This window comes from Miniopterus schreibersii (genome assembly GCF_964146895.1).
Source record: "Miniopterus schreibersii genome assembly, chromosome: 18".
Lineage (NCBI taxonomy): Eukaryota > Metazoa > Chordata > Mammalia > Chiroptera > Miniopteridae > Miniopterus > Miniopterus schreibersii.
Window position 1 is genome coordinate 24793720 of NC_138121.1, and position 22306 is coordinate 24816025.

The window sequence follows — 22306 nt, forward strand, 5'->3', positions numbered from 1 at the left end:
TATTTTCCTGTTGACAGTTCCTATAGCTTTTATCCAGTGCAGCTATTTTGCCACATACCCTATCTCAATTACTTCTAGAAGTACTGTGCGGGGAGTCTAGGGAACAGTGGCTTGCACCCACTTTTTCCAGCTGTATGCCAAGCAGCCCTTGAAAAGCATACGTGGCATAATTTATAATAACAGACTGGCTTCCTCCACCCAGTGAACCCACCAGCCATCGTCTGCCCCTCTGGCCCACCTTTAAAATGGGCCCACACACCTGATTTCATTCTATGAGATGATACGTGGGACTGACAGAAAATTTCCACATTGTCTATTTTATTTTCAGCACGACTCTGTCCAGTAAACCTACAGCAGATGAATCAGCTTGGCAGTGTTGGCCTACAGAATATTGGGAAAATAGATGGTTGGAAATAAAGGGAGCTTAGTATCTTGGCTCTCCAACCTCTTAAATTTGCTCTGAAAATTTGGTGTTTGTTAACTGTTTCTTCCTTAAGTAGGCAAACTTCAGCCCCAGGAGGTAATAGAGCAAACTTTAAATCTCGCCTCAGGTACAGCAAAACTGGCTTTGAACCGCGCATTTGATTGCAGACAAAATTTGAACTGAGTGGCGCAGAACCCTCCTCCTAGCAACTTTCAACACAAAGAGATCAGCTGTAAGAATGGAATAAATTGGAGATTGATTTCTGTGGTCCCATTCATTTGCAGAAATTTGCAGACAATTAAGCTGTCGCCCTGCACTATAGGTAGTAGCTGCTCCTTTTAGCCAGAGGCTGATTGAGATTTGCTACCTACCTCTGCCGGTGTCAGAGTTGTGATTCTCCAGGTACACAACCGTAGCCAGGGCTAAGGAACTATCTCCAGGCACAGATCTCAATGTAAATGTGATCACCAGCAGCAGCTCTGGGGAGGGAAAGAGCACTGTGCTTAGAGCAGAGGTTCTGGGGCCACAGATGCCTGGGTTCCCACCTCTCACTTAACAGTTAAGTGACTTCGGATGAGTCTTTTATATATTTTCCAGTTGTTGAACGGATTAAATGAGATAATATCACAATGTGTCTAGACAATGCCTGATATATAATAACCACTCAGTAAATGGCAGTATGTCTCCTGGCAGACACGATGAGTCCAGGACCAGGCTGCTGAGTAAATCTTAGGAGTAGAAAGAAAACCTTCTGACCATGATCTGCAAGCCTGTCCGCAACTGGGCTGGGTTGACTGCTGGCGTCTCACCCGGCCCTGACCCTCCCTTAACTCTGCCTCTTCAGCCAGAGGAACGCTTCCAGCTTCTGCAGTGCTTTGCCTTGTGAAAATATCTCCTCTTAGCACATAATTCTGCCCAAAAGTTATAAAAGTAGGAGAGAGAATAAAGGCAGAGGCTTGTGATTCTTGATAAAGTGGTTGCTATTTTCCCCCTCATTGATCACCCGATGCAGAGACCAAAACTAGAGTGGCAGAGGGAGGGAGAGGAAGACCTAGGCGTTCTCCGGCCCCGTCTTGCCTGTTTGAGTTTGGCTCATAAAGGCCCCCTGATGGGTGGCAAGACAGGTCCAAGGTGCGTTCTGGTTTGTGTCTAGTGTGAGGGGAGCAGGGTTGTTCCTCTCAAACCTTGCCACTTTTTTGGAGTGGCCAGAGGGAAGACTTCTAAGCCCTCAACTGGGTGTGGTGGGACTGAGCAGTGGCAGCCAAGACATGGGGTATGGTCTCAGCTGTATTATACCAACCTGTTCCCCTTCACTCCTGGGGCCCTTTGCCCACTGAGTCTCTACTCAGGGCACTTTGCCTTGATGTGTGTCATAAACGGGTTCCCTGCAGACAAACCTTATGACTTTTACGTATCCTCTCTGCTAGCTGGGTGAGTTGGAGCAACCACCAGAACCACTCTGGACTTGATGTCCTTCATGGGTTCGGGGGGCTAAGACTTACTCGGGAAGTTTACTGTAAATGTTCCAGCAGCCCCCTGTGAAGTGCCCGGCGCACTGCCCGACACGCTCGCAGTAAATTGTGACTGTCGGAGTGGCGCGTGGTGGTGACTAGCAGCAGTCAGATCAGGAAAATGTGGTTAGAACCGCGGTCCTCACAGCTGTCTCACTGGAAAGCGCTTAAGGGTATCCCCCTCTCGGGGACCCCAAATTAACCTTGTCCTCTGGCTGAACATGGAGGCTGTTTGCCAGCTTCACCCGCTATAAGTAACGTCTCGCTAAACATCGCCCTGCATGCAGTTTTATTCCTCTTTTGAACCTAACATTTGTAGGTATCCCTAGGAGTGAAATTACAGAGTGAAGGGGTATATATGTGCATTCGTAAGGTTCTCCGTGCATAAATATTGCCCGACTGCTTCCCACCAGGGTACCGTCGGTTTACACTCCCCACAAAATCAAGAGGAAGAGTATTCATGGAAACTTCCAGAGCCTTGGCTGATCTTGTTTTCTGTTTGACTTTTCTTATGTAGATTTTCCTTGGAAACTATGACATATGTGCGTATATATGTTTGTACATGTGTATACATATATGTATGTATATATGCTATATATGTGCATACATGCACATACCTTTATGGGGCATGTGTCAGTGATGATATTTAATATCATTTGCCACACGATTTTGATAGGCACCGCTTGTTCAAAGTTTGAGATGCTTACTTTTGATGATACAAAAGATAATTTAGTTAGTATGTGGCGTTAAATGAGATTGGTTTATATATTGAAAATGATGGTCTATTTTCAGTTTTCTTTCAGTCCTCTGATCAGATCAAGGAGAAAGTCTCGGTTTGGCGCCAACAACACTTTAACAGCCCTCTAGCCCTTCCTTTTCTCCCTTTTAAAAAGGGGAGCTTTGTTTCCCTGGAGTTTCTTGCTCAAATTTAATAACACCATTCGGTCTCCAATATGTTTATCTTTATGTTTTCCTACATTTTATAAAAATCGATGCTGGTACTTTATTTAAAATATTGATAAAAAGGGGTTTTCACACACATTTATTTAATTAAAAAGGTGAGTTACAGATGGGGCAGACATCCTGACAGTGATGTCCCAGTGACTGAAGTTTGGGACATACTATGTGCGGAGTCCATCACAGCAGTCCTCCCGCTAATATAATAACAACAAATGATCCTTGAAAAAACATTGGCTCCAGGTCTCCATAATGCCTGACAGTTTGGAACCCTGTGATTGCTCCTCCGTCCCTGTTCATTGTGAGTGTAAGGACCTTGCAGGTAGCCACGAGGACAGTCACTTTTAAATCCAGTGAGTGCTGTGGGTTCATGACCAGGTGAGTAATCTCCTCACTTGGCAGGTAAAGAGCAGAGCGCGAATGCTCGGTACTAAAAGATGTATAAATCAAGACTGACACTGTGAATAGCGAGATTCAGAAAATGGGATTAAATAGCTTAATGGCAGTCATTATGAATCACAATGTCAGCTTTAGTATAATTCTAAGGACGTACCAGCTAACACTAATGAGGTCTGATAGAACAAAATTAGCGATGTCCAAACAGCTGTACGCCTTCACAACAAAGGAGCCCTATCACAGAGCAGACTGCTGTGTCCTCTCTATGGGGTCAATTGATTTTTACTTTTTTTTCTTTTAGGATATATTTAAATTTGCAAGAACATCTCCTGTCCCGAGACAAAAGAGGTCCATTGTGGTATCTCCCATTTTAATTCCAGAGAATCAGAGACAACCTTTCCCAAGAGACGTCGGCAAGGTAAGACAAGTGACAAAAGCATATTTTTATTGAGAGATGAGCATACATGAGACAAACTGACTATCTTGGTGACCAGCTGGAATTGGCCTCGATTCCCCTATGAGAAAAGGGCAAACTGTTTTGCCAAAAAAAGTCAAAAGTTTATTGAACAACAATAAAAAAAGGAATTTGCAAAGAACCAATAATAACAGCTTTGAATGTCACGATCGGGAGATCCATGCGGTAGATAATGATGCTGAAGCTGTGTCCGAAGGATGTCACAGGCTGAGAAGCAGACTCGTTGATTTTACAGACGCCAAGGCAGCCATTGAGATGAGTTCCGTTACTGCATCTGTATGATGATATCTGGTCTTGTAATTTAGATCCTAGTTTTCAAATGTGTTATTCCAGGAGCAGCATTGGGTCAGCTTTCTAAAAACTAAGATCAAAGGAACCGTATCAAAGAAACAAAATCATACTAACCAGATCCAGAAAGCACTGTTGCAAAAATCAAAACCACAGCTTTCCCAGGAGGAATAGTCACTGTTAGGTCAACAGAAATACTCGTGCCGCCTGGTCAACACATTCTCTCCCCATAGAAGCGTCAGCATGGAGAGCCAAATTTTAACCAGTGTGTTTTTGTTTGGTTGGTTTGGTTTGGTGAACTTGCAATTTGAACAATAGTGCTTAGTTGAATGAATGATCTCAATGACAGGAGCTACTGGACTATTTATTCATTCATCACATAAATAAGGAGCACTGTTATATGCTGGACTCCAAGACTGGGGATCGGGAGATACTGCGATAGGGCTGGTATTCTAGTGAGGAGACAGATTTCAATGGGTCAGTATATCAACAAGAGAACTGCAGGGGATAACAAATGCTGTGAAAAACCAAGAGTGCATGGCAGGAGCAGGCTTGGCTGGGAAAGGCTGGTTGGAGTCACTGCCAAGTGGGTGGAGCCTGGAAGAATGAGAAAGGGCAGCCGTGGGGACATCTGGGAAAACTGCACTCCTGGCAGAGAGAACTGCTCGTGGAAAGGCCTGGGGATGGGGAAGAACGGGGTCTGTTTTAGGGGCAAATGCCTGGCTGGCTACAATACAGTGAGCAAAGAAGAGAGTGGTAAGAACTGAAGTCCTGGAGGCCATGGTGAGGGGTGGGGATTTCATCTTGCATGCAGCAGGAAACCACTGTAAGGTCTTCCCCGTGTGTGTGTGTGTGTGTGTGTGTGTGTGTGTGTGTGTGTGTGTGTGTGTGTGTTGAAAGAACCTTCTGGCCGCCCTGTAGGGAATGATTTTCTGGGAGCAGAGTTAAGTGGTAGGGAAAGGTGACACGTAGAGATGAGCTAAGAAGAGGGTTTTATAGTGAACTGGAGGAGATGTGAGGGTGATTTAGACAACTAGAAATCTACTTCTATTAGAAATTAGAAGCACTGATTCTCCACTGTCCTCATAATCACCATGTTTATGATTAGACCACCACCATGCCTGATGTCTCTTCTTAAGCAAAACCTTGGCAGGCATACAGGATATGACGTGAAGGGAAGCAGAACTGTTCCGAATGGACAGGGGTGGGACTGATGACCCCTGCCCCTTTGGACAGCCCCAGCCACTATGATGGCTTTGCATAATTTTCCCTGAAGCCAAGAATGGCAATGGCCAAGGGACCAGAGTCCTCAAGTCTGCAAGGCCCTGCCCCCAGACAATTTCAAAGAATCAAGTTGTGTTCCTGTTCTTTCAGCCCGGTGTTCTCAACCCTCACTGTGCATCAGAATCACCCATCTCCACCCTCAGAAATTGATTCAGTTGGTCAGGGGCTGAGGACCACGTGTCAGTTTTTGTGTTTTTTTAATCTCGTAATTTTGATGTACAGCCAAGGCTGAGAACCGGGATCTAAGCTGGTTCTGCTTCAAGAGTGTGAACCAGCAGCATCAGTATCACCTGGCTGCTTCGTAGAAATGCATATTCCTGGGTCCCACCCCAGAACCACTGAGCCAGAAACTCTTGGAATGAGGCCAGGGATCTACTTGGGCATGCCTTTCAGGCGCTTCTGCTGCACACTCAAGTTTATGGAGGTCTGATCTATAATATGTTCTCCTCTCCTGTCTACCACTAATATATAATACTTTCAGTATTGGTGTTTCAGTTCCATTAATTAGGTTATAACAAAGGTGATCATACATCTCAGTTGCTTTGAAAGTTGGTTGTCGTGGCATAATTATTATTAGCATCACCTTTTCTCTTAAACATGTCTAGATATGGACAATAAATTACATGATCATTCTAAAGCTTCCTTCTTCCCCACTGAGTATATTTGGATAGTTTTATAAGCCTCTCTCCTTGAGATATGTAATGAGTCAATCCCCATTATATATGTTCATCCCCCTGAGTATATCTGGATAATTTTTACAAGCCTCTCTCCTTGAGATATGTAATGGGTCAATATGTGTACAGCTAACTAGAGACATTCTTCTGCATTGTTTCTTAACAAAATTTTGTTTCCAAGCTGAGGATTTATCCCTCCTTAGTGCTTTACGTACTGCCCACATGGGCTCTTAACCTGGATTCTCTACAAAGCGACTGTTTTTCTAAATGTGATAGTCTACTAGCTTTGTAATGTGTGAAAGCCTCTCAAAACTCCAGATGGTTTTTGCAGAATAACTGCACTGCCTTCCAAAAACGACTTGTTTTTCCATGCTTTTTATGCCTTTGAAGGAAATTTTTCTTTTTGTGCTCTCTTGCATTTATTCATTCATCTTATTATTTTCTTTATATCTTTTATCATCATCAACTCCACTGGTTGCTGACAAGCATTGCTCTGCAGAGCTCCGAGAGCTTATAGGTGTGTTCAGTGAGTGCTGGGGAGGTGGGGAGAGGGGAAAGGAGACCAGAGAGGCAAGGCTCTCCCTCCACATGTCATCCCCATGCACCCAGACCACCTGAGCCAGGGCAGCTCTAGATCGGACTTCAGCGTAGAATGCCATTTGAAGAGTTTTTATGGTTATAAAAGTATAAAGACATCTGCCTTACTTGGAGTTTCTTGAGGCAGGAATTCAAAAGCAGGTAGTTTATTTAGGATGAAAAGAGAATACTGGTAAGGGAGTGATGAAGAGAGATAGGGAAGGGAATCAGCCACTTGGGAGGCCTGTTTATCAAGATAGCCACCACTCTGAGTGACTGGATTGTGATCCCATGGAGAAACACTGGGGAATGGTATAAACACACTGTCAGGGTTAGCCACTCCACAAGGAAGGGAGCTGGAATATTTATAAGCCAACCCCACCAGTTGTTGGTATGAATTCTTCAGTACTTTCTTTATTGATTTCAGAGAGAGGAAGGGAGAGGGGGAGAGAGAGAGAGAAACATCAATGATGAGAGTGTCATTGATCCGCTGTCTCCTGCACACCCCCGACTGGGGATCGAGCCTGCAACCCAGACATATGCCCTGACTGGGAATCGAACTGCCATCTCCTGGATCCTAAGTCGATGCTCAACCACTGAGCCACACCGGCCAGGCCGAATTCTTCAGTACTTTCGGCCTGCCCTGTGCTCTGTACACAGCACAACAGCCTTTCTGAGGCTTGGAGGTGAGCCTGTAGGCAACAAGCCCCATGGCAGCTAAAAGTCTGTCATGTGCCCTGAAAAGGTGAGGTCCACAGGACAGGAGAGGACACTTCTGCTCCATCTCAAACTCAATATAAATACTTTTCTTTGCAGGCTGTTTTTTCTTTGTCTTTTCCCTGCTCCCTTCCCATTTCCTGAACTACCTTAGTTGTGTCTCCTGCCTTTGAAGCCAACTGTACTTGCCTCTCTCCGTTAATAAGTGCTTGCTGCATCCCAGAAGGGGAAATCTCTGAATTCAACCCAATTCGTGTCAACAAGCATACATTCAGCATCTGCTACTTACAAGGCACTGTGCTAGAGGCTGGGGATTTAATGACAAAGGGAAACAGGCATAGTCCTTGATCTCATAAGATTACATAGTGGGGAAAATCATCACAAATTCATTTTTTGTCCAGTAGTCTAAATCATGAGCATTTTTCATCTTTTATGTGGGATTCTCATAATAGCAACTACATGAGGATTATCTTCCAATGTGCTACATGAGAGGGATGAGACTCAGGGGGATGAAGTGGCCTGTCAAAGCCACACAGTCCCTGAGCAGCAGAGACAAGCTTTGTGGAAGCCCATTGAGGTTTCAGTCTGTTCTCAACCAGCAGGCTCGGGGCTCCTCGGGGCTGGACGTGCAACCTGAGGGTTCTCTTCCACGCCACGAAATATCCTTGCTGCCAATTGCTCTCTTTAAAGCAGCATTAAAATTAAGTTTAATTTCTTGAAACACACCAAAAAATAATTTGGAGTGAGAGATGCTGGATCAGCGAACAGGCATATGATAAAAACAAGTCTAGGAAATCGGTAATGGTAGCACCCAGGCGATGGGAGGATGGTGGATCCCTGTGAACTTCTTTCTGCTTTCTTATGCGTTTAGGAATTTCATAATACAATGCTAGAAAAAATTAAGTTTAGCTAACTATGAAATTATCTGGAACAATACAAGAGTTGGCATGAATGCACAAAAGTGCTTTTTCCGTGTTGTACTTCAAGAGGGTGAATGGAAATTAAGTATCTCTCCCTTCCTTCCTTCCTTCCTTCCTTCCTTCCTTCCTTCCTTCCTTCCTTCCTTCCTTCCTTCCTTTTTTTTTTTTTTAAAAAAGAGGCCTTTTACTAAAGGGTAAAGACATCAAAAGCAAGGTGCTGCCGGGCATTAGCCCAGTTAAGGGTTGTGCCACCTAGAATTGTGTGTTTACAGAAAGGCCATGCAGGCAGCTCTAGGGATTAGATACAGTTTTGACTGATGCATAATTCATCTACCTGCCAAATAAATTTGTTGGTAAGCAGCTAAATTACTAGAATTTGGGGGCTGCTTTTCCATCCTATCTGAATGTTTCTGAAAAGGGGATAAAACAGCCAGTCGTGGATGTGCTTCCTCAAACCTGTGATTTCCTTCCCGGGTCTGAATTCCAGGGAGTGTGCACCCCGGCAAAAGTGTGTGGTTCCCAGCACGTGCTCTTTCATTCCCCCTGCAAAGTGTGGCTCTTTCAAAATTTGGGCCATAAATAATTTCTCAGTTTTACCAGCTTTCACTGATAAATATTTTATTGTATCTTTAGAGAATTTTGAGTTCTTGGACCCGATTGATTGAGGGCAGGGGACTTTAAATCTGTGAGGAAGCAAGAAGGTCTTGGGAGACGTATTTTATTCTGTTTTATATTAAGTTTGAAAGACAAGTCATTTATGAAATGCTTATTAGAGATTCTGCTTTCATCACAAACCCTTTTCATCAAGACCAATGAAAGCACATTTTACTGAAAATCCTTTTTTTATATCCCCTATAAATTGGTAGAATGGGGCTTTAGCAAGATGTCTTTAACCCAGAATGGAAGAAATATGTAATTGGACCATGAGCTTTTTGTAAAGAATCAACATAGATCATTAGACCAAGTCGTGAAAGCCACTCAGCCAGGACTCGGCTTTGATTGTGTCGTGAATGTCAGTCACACCTGAGGGTGATCTATGGCAGTTGCTAAATATCCCTCAGAGTCCTGGATGTATGTTTATTAGAGGTCTCCCGGCGGCCAAGAACTGTGTGCCTCTCTCATGCCACTTACGCAAATAGGTGCTGAGGAGTCTCACGGTATTAGGATTGAACTTGTTTTACTCCGTGTACTAGTCATTTGCATCACTTTGAGAACCCTTAGGTGCCAAGCTGCATCCCCAGAAGCTGGACCAGAAATTTGATACTGATCCCCAGCACTGCTCCACGTCACCCCCCTACAGAAACGCAGGGGAGCATCCCTTGCACCATCCCATTCCCTGGTTTGTCTTGTGGAACCACCAGCAGCCCTCCACCTCGTTTAAAATCCATTGCTCCACAGCCCTTATCCAAATCCAACCACATGCCTCTTCTCAGAAATTTATATCTGTTTAATTCTGCCCCCCCTTTTAAAACTTAACCAACAGTTGTATTCAATAACTAAAACTTGCATTGGCTAGTGTATGGGAGAGAAATTTGAATGTAGGGGCTCGAAGATGTCCAGAAGCTAAATACTCAAAAATTCATGGTGAGATGAACAGCAGAATTTATGCCCACATTCTGCAACCCCAGTCGCACATAGGCCTCTCCTGGGCCATGGTTGGACCCTTCCCTCTCCTCTGGTGACACCCCCTTCCTCCTCGCCCCAGGGCGCTGCCAGGTTACGGCCCAAGGTGGCAGGTGCCTAAGGCGGCAGGTGCCTAGCGAGTTCCCCCCGCAGGCAGCTCTGTCCGCGCCGCCAGCAGGGCGGCCCCTAACTGCACGCGGCTCCCGAGCGTTTGAAACGTGGCTAGTGCAACTGAGAAACTGGATTTTAACGTTTTATTTAGATTTAACTAATTTAAACTTAAAAACTGTGACTTGATCCAATTATGGGAACAGCTTGGTACATGAATCTACCTTTTCAACTGTAAGTTTAAATCAAAATACAGATCAAATATTTTTGCGGAGACTATACTGTCCAAATTGAGGTGGAAGTGGGATTAATATACACACAGGATTTCGAAAACTTAGTAAAACACACATAAAAATATAGAAAATATTTCATATATTGATGTCCTGTTGAAATAAAAATACTTTGTGTGTGTCGTCACAAAATTAATCTCATGTGCTTCTTTTTACTTTTTTTAATGTGGCTACCAAAGAATTAAAAATTATATGGTTTGCATTATATTTCTATTGGACAGTGCTGGGCTAAAACTTATTTTTTATAATTTCCATTATGGAATTTTTGTTTGGTCTCCTTTATACATGTTTATATTTCTTCGATGACACTTAACACATTTTGAGCAGCAACTTAGTTTCTTTCATTTTTTTTTTTATCTTCCCACTAAATGTAACTCACCAAGTGGAGTGATTCAGTACAGTGCCTAGCACGCAGTAGGGCTCAAATATTCTTTAACTTGAATTCTAGCGAGGTTGATGGCTGGTTGGATAAGGCAGTCACTGGTTACTGATTAATTAAAGTGATCATAGCCTGGTTTGTTGTTAAAATGAAGTTAACAGACCATGATATGATCAGTATGGATATTTCCTGTAAATTTTAATTTTCCACAATGGCCATGGGGCTACCAGATAAATTGCTTGGCAGTCAACCATTATGTCAGGTCATAGAAGCATCCTTAGCAGATTATGATAAATTTGATGTTGATGGATTTTGCATGTGCGTGTGCGTGTGCGCGCGCGTGTGTGTGTGTGTGTGTGTGTGTGTGTGTGTGTGTGTGTGTGTGTAGAGGGAGAGAGAGAGAGACAGAGAAGGAGGTAGGGACAGAGGGAGAGAAAGAAAGAAAGCTCCTGTATTTGCTCATACATACAACGATATTTTAAATCCACTTAAATTTAAAAATCAAAACTTTTCTCTTTATTCACAACTGAACAGAGTTAATTCAAACTAATTTTGACTAAATCTAATAAAAGCTTATATTTATCATTAGCAGATATTGCCCTTTTCAACAAAGTTTAATACGGATAAAACATAATTGAGTTGTTTTGGTTCTTTACCAAGTACATATATATGCAAAAGTGACCTCCATGATGTACATCTAGCAAATAAAGGCATCTGAGCCTGTGTAGGAAGCAGTGTTTTTAGTCCTGAGTTTATCACCCTTGCAGTTCTCCGTTTGAAAGTTTCCCAAGGCTTTATTATTATGTGCATTGGCCCCAGACAGAATTAATGTTTAATTATTTGTGAACATTAGAGGATCTGGTATTCCAGCTGGAATTAGCACCTAGAAGTAACAGAGTTGAGGAATTTTCAACTAAAATTCAACTAAAACCTTCAACATCTAGCGAGTGTCAGGATCTTAGCCAAACGTGGCTACCTCTGTTGTTCTGTTCAGTTCTTACGACAACCCTATAAAGTACTACACCCATTTCTCAGACAGGGAAGCTGAGATTGAGAGAAATTAAGTAACTTGCCCAAGAGAGTGGCAATACTGACATGAAACCTAGGACTCTTCAATTCCAAACCACTGATCTCTGCACCATACCGTATGTGAATGTTTTGTGTCCATGGGTCTTTGCTGTTTGCATAGTGTGTTCCCATGAATTGTCATTTGACTAGTACCCATATTCTCAGAAACCAGTATTATATTCCCATTTTACTCTTGAGAAAACTGAGGCTAGAGCACCACGCAAGACCGTCTACTTGTGATATAAATTGAGTTGTGTAAGCTGAGTTCCTTCTGCTTGTTCACCTGCCATACACCAAGGCTCCAAATGGATTTCAGACGGTTCCTTAACCTTAGCACATGGCATGGGTTAAGGAACAGGCTTTATTGGGGGAAAAAAGATACATATAAGCCAGAGGTCAGCTAAAAATGAGAAGCACGGCTCCCCATTCCCCACCTTCCGGCAATCAGGTATGCCAGGGCCTGGGCAGGCAGCCGAACACATCGCGCAGGTTTGCCAGGAGAGCCACTCTGCCCCCTCAGTTCTTCCTCCTCAGTGGCCAGCGTGTGGACAATCAGACTCCTGGAGTGCCTGGCAGCCTCAGTGCAGCTACCCAGATTTGCAGGAGTTGTCTGAGATTCCTGATGTCAAAGCAGATGCCTTGGGCAGGAGTATGCTGGGAAACTGGCTCTTGGGAGTGAAGAAAGCCTTGATTTGTAGTGTTTATCATTTTTTTGTATAAATACTCCCACGGTGGCTAATGTCAAGCTACTGATTTGCAAAATTGTTGAATATTTAATAGTTGGCAGTAGGATCTGGCTCCAGCATACCACTGACCTTGCAACGTGATGCTGGATGGGATCGGGATGAACTGGCCCCATGGGGAGCTATCTTGAGTGGAGCCTCCAGTGTGGAGAAGGGGCTTATCCATCCACCCATTCCTCCCAGCTTTTAGCTAGTTTCTTGTCCAGGGTGAGCCTCAGGGGTCATTTTTTTGACAACTCTGTTTCTTGCATCAGATTAAGTAGCTCTTCACACAGCCAAACGCAAACTAGAAGCAGACCTTACACCTTTGCTCTCTCAGCTCTGCCACACCTGTCCTTTGCACAAAAATCCCTTGAGCAACTATCTCTATGGAGCATGCCCAGGCATTTCCCCACTCCTGTCTTTCCCCAGCACTTACTCTCTCCCTCCCTCTCTCTCTCTCCCTCTCTCTCTCCAGAGCATGCTTGAGCCTCTCTTCCCCCTTCTGTCTCTCAAGGCACCTACATCTCCCTGCCTCTCCTAAGCTGCAAGGGCCTTTCTTTTGCTATAACTTGTCCTGAGCCCATGTCTTCTACAGCTCACTTCTACCTCTGTGACTTTCTAAATAAACTTTCTCTTATCATTTGAGTCTTGGCTCTGAATTCCTCTCTTAGCCAGAGCTCAGGACCCGAGGTGGCTGAACTGAGGTTAACACCTGGTGCCGTTTTTCCGCCGCTAACCAAAAGATGCTTAGGGACTGAGACAACCAGCATAGGGGACAGCGGCCTGCGTGCTAGGAAGGTTGGCATGCAGGGCGTGAGTCTGGCTTCACGACTGTCCTATTCAGTGTTGAAATAAAATGGACCATTTCCTGCTTCTTGTCAAGTCACCCATTTGTACTGCCCAGGTTTGTCTAATGGAAGGAAAGAAGCTCAGGACGGGAGGAAAACCTCCCGAGGTTAGCGTTTGCCGTGCAATCAACCTAAATGTCCATTGGATTCCAGTTTAAAGTGGCATCAGGCTGGTTGCTGCTGATGCATCACCTCCCAAATTTCTACTAAAATATCAGTAAAGACACAGAAAAAGACAAAAATATACATCATGTCCAGAAACTAAAACTTTAAGAGAGCTAACTGCCAGTTTCTGAGAACATTGACTAACTGTAAGACCAAAGAAGCACAATAGAGAAAAATATATATTGTTGGTCTAACAATGCTAACTCCCAGAAAACAGAAAAACCTTTGCCCCTGGAAAAATATATGAAAATACTTTCTTCCTTCCTGCACTCAGTCTGTGAGTCAGTGTTAGAGTTTGTAATCACCCCTGTATTGTGTGTTTGTGCGTATGATTATGTTGTAACAGCCAAAATACTGAACCCATGCCCCTTTGCACCCCTTTCTCTAACCTTTCAGAAACATTAATCCCAGAAAACGTTAAGCGCTGGGCTTTTACATGAGCTTTGACTTGAACAAGTAGTCTTCCCACTATTCCTGTTGCTGCTACTGAGTAATCACGGACTTGGCAAGTGGAGAAAGTGGCTAATCTCCTTATGAGCATTAGATATTCCCAACTGGATTGGTAAAACAGGGTGGGGAAAAAAGTCCCTTGAGTCAGTCTCCTGAGGCTGACAAATTCAGTGACGATCGCCCTGATTCTACCTGTAAAACAATGAAGGGAGAGATAAAATTCTCTGTGAAGTGTGGAGAAATGAGGTTAACCTCACAAACATTTGTGATGTGTGCGTTTTCGCATCGAGTCAGGGCCGGGGGTCGCGTCTTAGCTTAACAATTAGACCACATGTTGACAAGCAGAAAGGGACTCTCTTCACCACACAAGGAAAGCCACCGTCTCGCTTCATCCGACACATTTTTGTGTGTGTCTCTCTGCTGACAACCTTGTTCAAAGGGAGCCACAAGGAACAAAAGTGAAAACAGAAAAGGCCAGCGTTGTGATGAAGAGATACCGCTGCTCGTTTTCTCGGCCAGGCGGCCACAGCGACTCGGTCAGTAGGGCGGTGAAGGCGCAGGGCCCAGGGCCACGGGAATGGACTGGCCCTTCTGTGGTCAGACTTCTGGTCCCAGCCGGGAAGGGGACCGAGGCAGAAACTGCATGGAGACAGAAACAGGCCACCAAAGGGTTTTTCTGAAGAGGAAGGAGGAATGAGGAAGCCTCCTTTATTTCGCCCTCTAGCTTGGAACTAGCCCTGGCTCCTGGACGGGTCATCGGAGAGAGACTTCCATGCGGACCTGGGGCCGGGTCCCTGGGAACAGTGCCTCCAGACCTCTGAACTTGGCCTGCCTCTGGAGCAGTAATGGGGCAGATGGCGGACACAAAGACCCTTTGTTGCAACATTGAATGTTCCCATCTATGGGTGTTTTATCGGCAATGCGGGTGCTTCCTGTTGCATTGTGTGGTTTGAATTAGGAGATAAAGAAAGAATCTCAACTCAGGCCCATTTTGCAAGCAAATGTTCTTCCTAGCCTGAAAACTGGGCCTCATTTATTCACTCAGGACTATTTACAGAGCACCTACCATGTGCCAGGACATCCGTTCTAGGAGAGGCACAGACCAGTAAATGGGTTGATAAGCGCTATGATGGGGAGCTGTGGGAACGTGGAGAGGTTGAGAAAACCAAGGAAGAAATTCCCGAGAGGATTCCTACCTGACTGATGGGTATCAGTAGGCAAGGTGACGTAGGAGGGGAGGAAAGAGGGTTCCCCAGGCAGTGGGAAGATCATGATCCACTGTTATGAGGCAAGAGAGAGGATGGTGTGTCTGGAGAACTGAGAGTAATTGTGTATGGCTGTGACGCAAAGGAGGGCTCCTCACAAGTAAAATTAGAGAAATAACCAGGGGCTAGGAGATGGGTAACCATAAAAACTACTTTGGGGAGTTTGCACTTTATTCTACAGGTGGCAGAGGGTTATAAATCGGGAAATGATGCGACCAGATCAGCATTTTTGGAAGATTAGTCTTCCAAGTGGCTCATACCTGAAGGCTAAGAAAACCAGGAACAGGGGAGACCCAGATGGAGGCTGTGAGAACAGTCCAGGTGGGCAATGAAGGGCATATGGGCAGGGGAGAGGCAGGGGGACTGGAGAGAAGACAGTCAGGAGCTATCGTCTGGGAAAGAAGGTGGCCCCTGTGGATGGAGCGCACGGTGGGGAGTGAAGGAAGAGAGGAGCGGCCCCCGTGGCTGGGAACCTTACGGCTTTCTAGGGTGCCCAGGAAAGTCGTCTGCACTGTGAGTCGGTAAACCTTCAGTGAAATGAAAGCAGCTGTTTTATCCCTGCCTCCAAAGTTTACTCTTTGCTCTTCTTTGAAATAAGAGCCAGCTCCTCTCAGGGGAGCCAGATCTACCTGCACATTAAGTAAACGTAGAATCACAGATGATGTGGAGAGCCATTTTTAAAAATTTTTTTTTAGGGAATAAATTCATTTTGCAGCAGCAGCAGACTGTGGAAACACGAGAGTTTCAGGTGCCCCTTTATCATGTCTTCCCAGGTTTGAACACAGACCTGCCTGATTCATGCCTAGGGATTTTAGTTTATTCTTCCATGTTGGGGATTTGAATTTTTTTTTTCCTGCTAGCTCAGACATGCCTAATAGCTGTGTTCACTGTTGGCCTCCTAGCCTCAAATTCATTCTAAATGCATTTCTTCTTAATAATTTCTTCTTTTTTATTGAATTTATTGGGGTGACAATGGTTAATAAAATTATATAGGTTTCAGGAGTACAATTCTATAATACAGCATCTGTATACTGTATTGTGTGTTCACCACCCCAACTCAAGTTTCCTTCCATACCATTGTCAGTGTCTATGAGGTTTTATTTTTATGGCTTAATCCCTTCACCTTTTTCACCCAACCCTCCAAACCCTCTCCCCTCTAACAGCTCTCGGTCGTTTTTCTGTATCTATGAATCTGTTTTTATTTTGCTTGTTTGTTTATTTTGTTCATTAGATTCCACATATAAGTGAAATCTATGGTATTTGTCTTTCTCTGACTGGCTTATTTCACTTAGTGTAATACTCTCCAGGTCCATCCATACAGTTCCTTCTTTTTTACAGCTGAGTAGTATTCCATTGTGTAGATGTACCACAGCTTTTTTATTCACTCATCTACCTATGGGCACTTGTGCTGCTTCCAAATGTTGGCTATTGCAAATAACGCTGCAATGAACATAGAGGTTTCTTTGTATATATTACCAGAAGTGGAATTACTGGATCATAAGACAGTTACATATTTAATTTTTTGAGGAAACTCCATACTGCTTTCCACAGTAGCTGTACCAATCTGCACTCCCACCAACAGTACACGAGGGTTCCCTTTCCTTTGCATGCTGGCAAACACTTGTTTATTGGTTTATTGATCATAGCCATTCTGACAGGTGTGAAGTGATATTTCATTGTGGTTTTAATTTGCATTTCTATGATGATTAGTGCTGTTAAGCATCTTTTCATGTGTCGACTAGCCATCTATGTGTCTTTTTTGGAGAAGTGTCTATTCAGGTCCTTTGCCAATTTTTTAATTGGGTTTTTTTGGGTTCTTTTTGGTGTTGAGTTGTATGAGTTCCTTATAGATTTTGGATATTAACCCCTTATCAGATGTATCATTGGCAAGAATGTTCTTCCATTCAGTGGGTTGTTTTATCATTTTATTGATGGTTTCCTTTGCTCTGCAAAAACTTTTTAGTTTGAAGTAGATCCATTTTTATATTTTTTCTTTTGTTTCCCTTGCCCTAACAGACATATCAGAAAAAATATCACTATGAGAAATGTCCTAGATTTTACTGCCTATGTTTTCTTCTAGGATTTTTATGGTGTCAGGTCTTACATTTAAGTCTTTAATCTATTTTGAATTTATTCTTGGTGTATGGTGTAAGAAGGTGATAATTTCATCTTTGAACCTGATGTTTGGCTATGCATTAGAATACACAATTTACAGGCTCTCTGTTGCTCAATTTTTAGCTCATTTATTTGACAACTTGAAATTCCTCACAAGTGGTGCTTTTATTTGGTTATTTGCATCTGGAAATCATTCCTAACATGCTGTGGAATAAATCTGCCTTTTTCTTTTTAATAACTTTTCTCTCTTATAAGAATGATAGATGTTCACTATAAGAACTTTGAAGAAAAACATGTATTTGACAATCACAATATAACACTCGCCTATGCCTGGTCTTCTGAGCCTCAATTGTCCTGCGAATGGCTGCCTCTGCCTGGGGAATTCCCAGATACTTAGGGGGCCCAGAAAAAGCTCACCGTGATTATATCAGGATGCCCCCAATCTCTAGGATCATTTCCAAGACTGACTTTATTCCTTATCATCTCCTTGCACTAAACAGTATTCTTAGAGGGCGCTCCAACCTTAAGAACTCAGTTAACGGCCCCACCTGCCCTCCCAGGGTCAGAGCACACTATCGGACCAAACCAGCCTTTGACCAGGAAAGAGCTGGCTGGAGAACTCCAGGAAGTGAGGAAATATCAATGAGAGTGTCCCACTGTGTGACCACCTGGTTTGCTTCAGGAATACGACTTATGTAACCCAAACAGGCCAAGCTGGAGAGCATGGTTCCTGCACTGGCTGCTGGCCCAAGTTGTTCTCACCCTCAGCATCTAGCCTACATCAGACACAGACCAGACTCCCAATAAATACTTGTTAAATAATGAATGGTCAAAAAGAGTCAGCTCCAGTGGGCTCCCCACATCTGGTTGGCAGTAAAGGACACACCTTTCCTTCTACCTACAAGGACCCATCTATTCTCTTATATATAGGATAAATGCTGGGTCTGGGATGAATAAACATAATTTTCCCTTTATTTTCTCAGTTACTTTTCAAAGGGTAAAATGATGAATTTGGTAAAAGGAAAGAAATATTTGGGACAGTTTCAGAAATTTAAATATAATATATGAGTATGCATTTCTCCTTGTATTATATAACTCACGCAACATGTAGAGTACATTTTGTGTCATGGGGTGACACTTCCTGCATTTAGTTTTGTGGAGAGACTGGTTCCCTTTAGGTAACTCTTACAGGTAACTGAGGCAGAAGCATTTTGTAAAAGGGAACCACTTGAATGCCAATATCTTTGTAACGTTTCATGCAGCAGCTCCATGTCTTAAAGTAAACCAAAGTTAACATACCCATTTATTAATGGAAAGGTGGTATAATGGGAGAATAGGTATTATGGCTATCAAATGAAATTGGGTTAACCTTTCTGAGACTGAGGAGTGGGGGGGATCGTAAGCTCCCTATATTAAGTGGCTTCATTCCGCCGTGTATTTTTTACACTTCCCTTATCTCCTCCGTTTCCAGGCTCTCTCAGCTGCCACTCATCCTGCTGTCCCTCTGCCTGCTTCTAATATGATTAACTAGTCCTTGGAATTTGCTGCTTTGAAATGGCTGTGGGCTGGGAAACTAGTACCCATGCCTGTCAAATCCTGTGGTCTAGGCTCAAAAAACAAAAGGGGTGAGACAGACTTTCGTGTGGTTTTTGTTCTGCTGGTGACCAAGTGTTTGACACTTGGGCAGGTCACTGAAACCATCTGAGTTCTGTTTCTTCTTATAAGAGGCAAGACTAGTACCACCTACCATCCACGACGGGGAAAGGATTAAGTAAAATCACTTAGTTGACCATGCTGGGCACCTAGCGAGTGCTTCGTCAATGTGCCCCTCTTCTCTCTCTCCCTTCCTGGCCAGAATCAGCCCCCACAGGGGTTAGGTCGTTGTGACATCTCTCCCATGAGGAAGTGACACAGGACTGTACGTATCTGGAGGATGAAGGCATCTTTCGCTCCTGTGGCTGACACTCTTCCAAAGAGTTAAAGCGACCATATAAACTAGTGGGATTTAACAATATGCTGCTATCATTATAAAGGATGCTAACTTGATTTAGCATTGCCCAAGCAGAATATATATATATTTTTAATTTAAAACAGTAACCCAATCTACTTGTCTGTTATTTTCTATGTTCTCATTGAGGAGATGGGAATACCTGATTAGCAATAAATTTAAAAATAAGCATCGTGAGATGTGGTCTGTTTACAACTATATACTTAAGGCCTGGAACAGCATAGGTACACCATTTTTTGACTGAATATATATATATGTACATACATATACATATATGTATATATATATATATATACATATATACACACACACACACACACACACACATATACATATATATATCCTGCAGATGTTGCATTCGTTTTATTGTGCCCAGGTTTTGTCAAAGGAAGGGAAAAAATGCAAGAGAGACAGTCAGACCCAGGTACTTGTCTATTTTTTCCCTACGCAGGGCTAAATTTCCCTGAAATATCACATAAAATTCCAGCTGTCAGAATGAGTTCATTACCTGGGCCGGAGAGTATGGCTTCTGTGAGCAGAAGGCTCCATCCACCCAGGCGTCTGCTTCGAGAACAGCATCCCGCTTCTGCAACACACTGGTGGAAACAGCCTTCCCTCCGAGGGACCGCGGCTCCAGACCCGGCTGCCTGCGCTCCGAGGGGTGATCAGTGGAGACCAGGAGCCTGCCCGCTGCCTGGGGAGCCCGCTTCGGCATCACGGGGCTTGGCTTGTAATACAGATGGCCCTGTTGCAAATGGGGACATGGTGGATATGTCACTCCTTGCCCTTGCTGATATAAACATGGGGACATTATATTCAATTTTTGGTCTCCATCCATATGCTGCTCCTCCAATTTATTTGTCCACATGAAGGGAGATGAAGCACAAAGCAGTAGGACATCCAATTCTGCTTTAATTACAGTGATGGGTTGTTTGTTGGGTACCACAAGCTGCAAGGCTGCCTTGTTCCCTGACAAGCCCCGAGCAGGGGTGACGCTGACTCCCCTGTAGGCCGCCAATCACCAGTCTTGGGCAGCGACAGCGTTTGGTTTGATATTTATTGTTTGAAAGCCAACATTATGACTCCGCGGAGCTTAATGAAAAGGAGACAGTCACCATCACAGAGGGGATGCAATTTGGAAGATCGGAGGCTTTTGAACAAAGTCACGATGCTGGGAGCACTCCTGGCACGTCGCGGGTGGTGCGGCCTTAGTAGCAGCGACAGTGCAGTCGTTACTTTCGCGCGGCTTTCATTGTTCAGCAGACGCGAGGGCCTTGTCGACAGAGTTCAGCACATGGAAGCAAACCGCACTGTCGCTCAGAGTGCTGCTTTGCTGACTGCTTTGCACTTGTTTTATTATTTCTTTCTGAAGAAATTACTATAGTAGAAGTGCTCTGTCTGTTCCCCTAGGGCCTCCTTCCCGCTGGCCCCTGAGGTCGTGGCTCCAAGCAGAGCCCTTGCACGCCAGCACGGCCTTGACTATGTGTGAATTTGGGGCGTCGGGGTGCAGGCCAGGGGCCAACAGGCTCTGCTTACTCTCTGGGGCACTGTTCTCTCAGGGTCCAGAGAGATGAGGCAGAGGGGCTGAGAGATCATGGGCAGCAGAGTGGACTCGGTCCTTTGTGATCGGGTCTCAGAAGTAAGAGATCAGTGGGAGCAGCGGGTAAGATCATAGACTATGGAGTTGGGCTGCATTAAGTCAAGTTCCACCCCTGCCACCTACCAGCCAGGTGACCTTGGTCTAGATATTACAATGCTTCTCTGCCTCAGTTTCCATATCTACACAATGGAAGTGATAACAGTACCTGCCTCACAGGGTTTTCCTGAGGATTAAATGAAACAGTCCTTGCCAGTATTCTGGCACATGGTAAACTCTCAAACCATATTAACTATTGTTGTGGAGTGTTGTTATTAAGAATATCTAATAGGTAATATCTTTTTACTTAGTACCTATAGTGGGCAGATATGAATGTCACTTTTGAAGACCTAGAGATGGATTTCACCTTTATACCTTTAATATTTATCCTCAAAGACACTATTTGGCTCATTCAAAAATATTTATTCATTTTTGAAAGACCTTTTCTGCTCCTTTCTATACATGAAGTAGCTCTATTCCTGTTCCAATAATAATGGCCTAAAGAAAATCTTATTACACTCATTATCTTAAATTAAGGTAATTGAAAACCACTGTTGAAAAGTGGACCCCAAATGTATCAAAAAATTAATTCAATTCAATTATAAATAACAAGAACCACCTGTACTTGAATGTGCGTGAAGTGTAGAATAATAGTTAAACATTTAAGGAATATGCCCTTATCTTGTTACTATGGCTACAGGTTACTCCAAGATACAGTGGTTCTATGGTAACAATGGAATTACATTATTTCCTCTCCATACTGAAATATTCAGCAACTAATTTCCTGTAGCTTCCTAATAAATCATGTTAATAACCTCAGAGGTGAAAACCAAGGTGGTGAGATCATCTCGGTGCTCTAGGGTTATTCCTTTAAAGCAGAGAGAACACGTTTGTACTCATTTGACTCCAAAGCACAAGAAAGCTCCAAACGAGAAAGAAATGCCAGTGACATCTCATGGGGAGGTGCTAACTTTAACTCAAGTATTTCAAATTACTTATTTATTAGGTTCATGACAGGATCACAACCGTGAGGAAATTATAGTTTCATATGGGTAAAAACTGACAAGAAATATGGTAGAATTCGATTACACAAAAAGTAACGGCAGCCTGTTATTTAGCTGAGCACATATTAGGTAGGACATGCCCCATACCCTATTCTTTGTTAAAATTTTATAATATTTTGTATACACCACCAAACATTCAGTAGGAATAATGAAGAAAGTAACTGTAACTGAGGTCTAAAATCCCTATCATCAGTGTTAGTTTCTCCAAAGTTCTGCATGAAGGCCTAGAAACGCTTAAGGATTAGAAGCCGTGGTGTATGGAGCTGGCTCGGGCCAGCTTGCACCAGCTGGTATGCAGCTGTTCCCAACCATGGATTCAGAGATGCCACTTTAGTAGCTT

General features: G+C 43.7%; 1 protein-coding gene across 2 annotated transcripts in view; it reads left to right on the forward strand.

Annotated features, from left to right (window-relative positions):
- Positions 1 to 22306, forward strand: part of CDH13 (cadherin 13) — a gene marked incomplete at its 3' end in the record, with an annotated part of 902539 nt that overhangs the window by 404282 nt on the left and 475951 nt on the right. For both annotated transcript variants that reach the window (XM_081117876.1, XM_081117875.1), the window contains exon 4: positions 3590 to 3706. In XM_081117876.1, coding sequence (XP_080974002.1) covers positions 3590 to 3706 — 117 coding nt within the window. The remainder of the gene's footprint in view (positions 1 to 3589; positions 3707 to 22306) is intronic.